The sequence below is a fragment of the Belonocnema kinseyi genome, chromosome 1, assembly GCF_010883055.1.
Source record: "Belonocnema kinseyi isolate 2016_QV_RU_SX_M_011 chromosome 1, B_treatae_v1, whole genome shotgun sequence".
Classification (NCBI taxonomy): domain Eukaryota; kingdom Metazoa; phylum Arthropoda; class Insecta; order Hymenoptera; family Cynipidae; genus Belonocnema; species Belonocnema kinseyi.
The window spans coordinates 111,955,621-111,963,033 of NC_046657.1; the positions used below are offsets into that span (position 1 = coordinate 111,955,621).

General features: G+C 25.3%; 1 protein-coding gene across 1 annotated transcript in view; it reads right to left on the reverse strand.

The window, feature by feature from the left end:
- Positions 1 to 1,369: 1,369 nt before the first annotated feature.
- LOC117168848 overlaps positions 1,370 to 7,413 on the reverse strand; it is a 16,464-nt gene continuing 10,420 nt past the window's right edge. Inside the window, exon 2 of the mRNA XM_033354715.1 lies at positions 1,370 to 1,461. Coding sequence (XP_033210606.1) covers positions 1,459 to 1,461 — 3 coding nt within the window. The 3' untranslated portion in view covers positions 1,370 to 1,458. The remainder of the gene's footprint in view (positions 1,462 to 7,413) is intronic.

Genomic DNA, 7,413 nt, shown 5'->3' on the forward strand with positions numbered 1-7,413 from the left:
AGTGTAGCATTCCGTGACCTCTATAGGGAATTTTAACGTAGAATCCGAATTTCAACAATTTAAAAGTTGATTTTGCTACTTTCTCGAGTTTTTTAAAAAGGAACCGAATGGGGACCCAATGGGGTCTTTACGGGTACTTTGTAGAGCCTCCATTGGGTTCCTTCAGTCCGCCAAGGGTAACTGTTCCAATTGAATATCCCATCATTTTAGTTAGAAATTTATATCTTTTGTTGAACATTAAATTTTTTAATTAAAATTTTATGTTTTTACTTTTCGGTCGATAGTTATCTTTTCAAGTTGAAAATGCATCTTTTTGATAGAAATTACTCTTCTTTGTTTAAAATTGATGTTTTGGGTCAAAAATTTAATTATTGTAGTTAATTAATCATCATTTAGTTTAAAATTCATCACTTTGTTTGAAAACGTAAATATTTTTTGAAAATTAGTTTCTTTGTTGACAATTTTTTTTACTGTAAAATTGGACTAAAATTATTTCAGTTCAAAAGTTCATCTTTTTGATTGAACATTAATTTTTTTAAATGAAAATTTTATAATTCAATCGTCTTTTTTTGTAGAAATACAACTATCCCGGTAAAAGATTAACCATTTTATTCAAAAATTCATCAATTTGGTTGAAGGTTGATCTTTTTTCGTTTTTGTTTCATCTTTTTGGTTACAAATTTTTTTATTAATATATTCCCGTTAAAGATTCAACCATTTTGGTTAAAAAATCATTATTTTGGTTGCGAATTTGTCGTTTTTTATGTCGAAAATTAATTTTCAAACCATACACTTAGCTTCTGGTTGCATATTGGTCTTTTTTGGTTGAAAATTCAACTATTTTGTTGAGAATTAAAGTATTTTGTTTTTAAAAAAGCGATCTTTTTAGTGAAAATTACCTCTTTTGGTTGAAAATTCAACTATTTCAGGTAAAGATGCAAATTTTTGTTTTAAAATGTAACTGTTCTATTTTAAAATTTATAATTTTAGTTAGAAATTAATCAGTTTTTTTTTTAAATTGATATTTTTTAGGTGAAAATTCATGAATTTTCACCTAAAAAATATATGTAAGTGCACATATTTTGTGGACATATTATAAGAAATTAAATAAGTAGAAAATACAGCATGTAAGTACGGAATTAAAAATAACCATGCGAGGTGTATCCACTGATCGGATTAAGAGGAATTAAAAAAGTGGAAAATATATTCGCCTGCATGGAATACAACACAAGTAAAATCAAGGTAGGAATTTTATATAACAGTAAAATATATTTTCCAAACTCTGTAGACATTTTATTGATATTTTTACGTGGGTCATATAATAATCTTTACACAGTTTAATTATTTTACTTATCAAAAACACAATTACTTATATGAATTCTTGAAGGCAGAAAGAATTAAAGAGCTGAGATTCATATTTATAATTTATCATCCAGCTGCATTCAATCTTCTGCAAATTCACTGTAAAAAAAAGCCAAATGATTTAAATTCTACACTCAATCAACATTTCTTTGGTCGAATAAAACGTAGATAACGAGACAATTTTGGATATTTAAATATTTCAAATTAAAGGATTCAGAGTTTAAAAATTGTCAACCTACATTTAATGAATAATTTATTGTTGGTTTTAACTGCTTAATGCCTTTATAATTATAATGATAAAGCAATTAAGCAGTTAAAAGTAAATTTTGATTAAAAAGATTTATAAATGATTTGAGAACATTTTTAATGCAAGCAAAATGGAAATTTTAGAAACAAAAATAGGTTTAAATTGGAATAATTTTGTAATAATTATTGTAGCTAATAAGTTTAGTCTTATAAACTGGATGTACAACTTAATAAGAATCGGTGAAAATTGAGAGACTGAAAAATCCCGCGAAAAATAAAATCCCCAACAAAATAACATTCCCGAACTACAAAATTTTCGAATAATAAAATTCCCGAACAATTTACAATATTACCGAATTTGTAAATTTCCGAATAATAAAATGCCCGATTATGAAATTCGCGGGTAATAAAAATCCCAAACAATTTATAATATTAACGAATTGGAAAATTTCCGAAATATAAAATTCCCGATGATGGGAATTCCCGAACAATTTATAATATTACCGAATTGGAAAATTCCTTGCAGTTTATAATATAACCGAATTTAAAAATTCCCGAATAATAAAATATCCAAACTGAAGAATTCCCGAAATTCAACATTTATAATTTTTTCACAAATATTATTTATTGATTAAAAATAAAATAATCAAATATTTCTTTAAAAAATTTTTAAATATTCTAAAATTATTTTTTGAATTTAAAATAAATATAATCCAATACAGATTTTCATTTAGAACATTTTTTTTCAATTATTGTCTAATTGTTTTATTTTTGTTATATATTATTTATATTTATATTATTTTATATTTTTATATATAATTGTTGTATTTTCAATAAATAAATAATATTTATAAACAAAATTTTAATTGTTTAAATTCTGGAATTTTCTAATTCGGATAGTTTACAATTCGTCAATTTTATGTCAGGAATTTTTCAATTCTAGTATTTTATTATTCGGGAATGTTCCAATTCGAGAATTTTACTGTTTGTTGCGGGTATTTTCCAATTCGCCAATTTTACAGTAACGGGAATTTTATTTTTCGGGATTTTTCAGTCGCCCCAAAATTGATTATTAATTTTAAATAGAATCCTTGAAGATTTTAAAGTCTTATTTCAAATTCGAAATTTTATTTTCATGATTGGCGCTGATCACAGCGGTTATGTATTTCAATAATAGGGAAAATAGGGGCCTTTTATCACAGAAAATTAGACTTTTTAATCAATCTATAAGTAGCAACAACAAAAATAGTAATAAAAATTAAATTTTACCGTTCTTGTCCACGATTTAATCTTGGTATTCGTTTAGTTTTGAAGTTTTCTTTTCAATTTGATATACTTTTTATATTATACTGGACTATTGGACTGGGAATTTTTGAGACTAAGAAATGACAATAAATTTATTCTTTTATCGGAAACTTTACAATTTTTTGGAAGCAAAGTCTATCAAATCCCTTGAAATATCACAAGTTTCATATCATACGATATAATGTAATTTGAAATAAGTTCAGTAACATTTTTTAAAAATGTGTAGTATGTTTAATTGTTAACTATCATTATACACGTAAGCATAATACATTTACAAATTAAAAACGGTTTAAATTGAAATATTTTAAAGACAAACTTTTAAAGTTAATGGACTGTACGCATTAATTAATTAATGTTTTTTCAATTCAACTTTAGTTCTAGCATTAACAAATGAAAAATAATTGATTTTACAGGATGATTCTGAATCTATTCCAAATTAAACAATTTAAAGATATTAACGATTAAAATTGAACTGTTTTAATTCGAAAAAGTTAGCAGTTAAACAAATAAAAACGTAAAATTGAAACTTTATAAATTATTTTCCATTTTGAAATAATTTAAAATTAATAAATTCATAATTTGCTTTTATTCAATTTCGATTTCTATTCAAATATTGTTTTCATCGAAAATATTTGATTTTTAACCTATTCAATTTGGATTTTGTTAGTTAAACAAAAGGAACAATCTTATCACAATTAGCAATATTTAACTGTTCATTTGAAGTGAGCAATATTATAAGTCAAAGATTCAAAATTTGTGAGTGAAAATGTAGATTCTTTTATCTTTCTAATTAAAAAAATTATATAATTTCGAACATAAACAAATTTATTGATTCACTTCGAGCATTGAACATGTTAGCATGGTAACCATATTTCAACTGCTCCACTGATATAAGTTTAAACATTTTAATTGTGGAGTATAACGGCATTCGAATGGAAATTGTTCAATTGAAGTGTTAAAATCTTTCATTGTATACGTGTGGATTATTGATTATTTGAATTTACAAAATTTTAAGCTTCAATTTTATTGGTTTACATTTAAGAACTTATACTTTGAGTTCTTTATTTTGAACTTCAGTTTTGGTTACTTCGAATTGAAAAATATTTTGTAATTTCAATGACAAACAAAAAGTTTTGCGACCCGGGGAAAAATCCGGAGAATTTTTTTCCCTCTATTAAAACAGGCCACCCTGATTATATTTTTCTTTACTTCTGAAAATCAGGACTCAACCCACATAAAGTTATTTTTTGAACTATTGTAGATTTCTATTTATGATAAATTCGTGGGAAATTGCTTGAAATTAAAAAAAAAAAAGAGTAAACGAGAAAATTCTAAAAAAGAAGGAACTTTAACTATAATTTGGGAGAAAATTAGGAAAGAAAGGGAAATAGGAGACTGTGGTACCTGAATGGAATATTTGTAGCGCCATAATTAAAATTTTATATAGAAAAATTATTTAATAAAAATAGTATGTATCATAATGGTTTTTCTATTGAATATACGGGAATATATGACCTACCTTTTACAAAGACGGATAATCACAAATACCTCGTGTTTTTGTGCAAGGTGAGCCTTGTGTTCCATCACATCCCACCGCGAAAACAGTAACAGCCCCCATAAAGAGAACCCAGAGGAAAAAATATAAAATCTTCACTGAATACATTTTCTTCTATCGACTGATGTTTCTTTGGATTTGTTCGTCGAATTTATACTAAACACTACTGTGATAAAAATGATAAATTGCTAAACGTAAGCTATATCCAGTGGTGTAGTCGAGGCCTGGCGCACAGTAGGAGGAAATGCACTTTTTCGGTAAAAAATGTCCAGCGCCTTCACCCTTTCGCATAGAAAAAAAAAATTTTGCACTGGAAATGTCTTAAGCTGTTGGAGGAATGAATGCTAGTCACAAAAATATTTGAGAAGTTAACAATAACCATTGTTATAAATAATTCTCGTGATAGTATATTCAAATTGAAAGTTTTATCAAATTTTAATTTTCTTTAATCGCTATAGAATGGCTACGGATGGGATGGGACCATGGCTAGGAAAAAGAATTCTATTTTTTTTTTAATTTTTCACCTGAAATAACCAGATTTTTTGCTACGTGAAACTGCCGAAATTTGAAATTTTTCCTCTTATTTGTTTATAAATCTTCAGATTGTTACATTTTACCAAATATTATCGAAGATATATTATTTTCAGGAATATCTGTACCCATTCTGACCATCAAAGAAAATTTAGATTTGATAAAACATTAAGTTTAAGCATTTCGTCATAATAATGGTTAATAACATAGATTATTCCTAACTTTTCTAATATTTTTGTGACTAGCCGCCATTCGTCCAATCGCTTAAAATATTTCCAGCGCAAAAAAAACAGTTCTATGCGAAAGGGCCAACATTTTAAATTTGTTTATAAAAATTTTAATTGTTATATTTTATTAAATATTATTCAATATTTATTATTTTAAAGAATATCTAAAGTCGTTCTGGTGATTGAAGGAAATTATAATTTGAAAAAATCACAAATTTTAACATTTTGCTACAAAAATTGTTTATAACAATTGTTGTTACAAACCTTTTAATTAGTTTTGTAATTAAATCTCATTTCAACGATAATATAAAGCACTTTTAGCGAACAGAATTTTTTCACCGATAATAAGACCTATTTTCTAATTTGTTAATAAAATTTGTTTATAACAAATAAATGGAGTAATGAATAAATTATTTGTATTCTATGAGTTTTTCTATACTTTTAGTGAAAAAATGATTAATAAATAAACAGAGGAGTCAAAAGTTTGGAGCGTCAAACTCTTCAGAATTTAATTAACTTTAATTCTTTTTAAATTAATAATCGGACCTAAAATTGAAGGCTCTGGACGTTTTTGAACGAAACACGATTTACGGAACATTTTCCCAGTTATGGCCCATCCATAAACTACCTCAAAAATTTTTTTATTATTTTATTTCTCCTCCCTTTCCCTGAAAGGAACGTAGTCGTTGGCTAAAGATGGATTTTACTTTTATAAATTTTGTTAAATAACATCAACGTAACAAAAAAACATATTGAATTTAATACAAAAAGCTTTAAATTCCTAAGCTTTCAAGCCGAAATACTGTATATTGCATTTTCATCAAAACAGTTAAATTCTCAACCAAAAAATATTTTCTATCCAAGGAGATGAATTTTTAACAAAGAAAGGTGAATTAAAAAAATGTCAAACAAACAGTTGCATTGGCAACCAAATAGATGGAGTTTCTAGTAGAAGATATAAGTTTTCAAAAAAGTAGTTAAAGATTTAACCAAATGGTAAAATTTTTGAGCCAAAAAGTCAAATTTTCTCGAAGACAGTTAAATTTTTAGGAAAAAAGTTACTTTTTAACCGAGAAAGATATAAATTTTTAACCAAGAAAGATGACTCTTCTAACATAAAAGATGAATTTTTAATCCGAAAACATGCATTTTTAGCAACATAGTGTAATTTTCAGCCATGAATGATTATTTTGACCAAAATAGTTCAATTTTCAAAAATATTTAGATTTTTCAGAAAAAAGATTAAAAAGAATAAAATATTTGAATTTTCAAAACAAAAAGATACATTTTTTCAAAAACAGTTAAATTTGTATCAATAAAGTTCATTTTCAATAAAGAAAGATGACTTTTATACCATAAAAGATAAATATTAAACAATCATGTGAAAAGTTTTTCAGCTAAAAAATCGAATATTTAAGAAAACAGCGGATTTTTAATTTAGAAAAGATGAACTTTTAACAAAACAAGATCATTTTTAATCGAAGAAGACAAATTTTAAACAAGATAGTTGAATTCTTAACAAAAAACTCGTGTTTTCGACAAAAAGTATAATTTTCTACCTAAAGAGAGGAATTTTCAACGAAATACATGATTTTTCTACAAAATTGTTAATTTTTTAATTTGTACAATATACAGGATCAACCAGGAATGTAATAGTTAAATTTTCAGATTAAAACTCAGAAAAAATAACTGTGAACAAAAAAAGAAACGAATTTTCAACAATACTGTTAAATTCTCAACCGAAAAGATGAATTTTCGAGCCAGAAGATTAATGTTCTATACAAAAAAAAGGAATTTCCAACTTATCCAATGTATATGGTAAAGTTTTAACTAAACATGCAATAGTTAAATTTTCAGATAAGAAAATTAATTTATAACAAATTTGATAAATTTTGAACCAAAAAGAAGAAGTTTCATTTTTTAATCCAACAATATGATTATTTAACACAAAAGTTTCATTTTCAAGAAATAGTTTAATTTTCCACCAAATTGTTGAATTTTCAAACCAAAAGGATGAATTTGTTACACAACATTAAAATTTTTAGCATAAAAGTTCTCTTAAAAGAAAATGGAATTTTTAACTGTAATTATGAATTCTTAATAAAAAAATGAATTGTATACAATGTAGTTCTTAAATACCTTTTATTTAAATAATCAACTTTAAACAGATGACTAACTCGGTTCCAG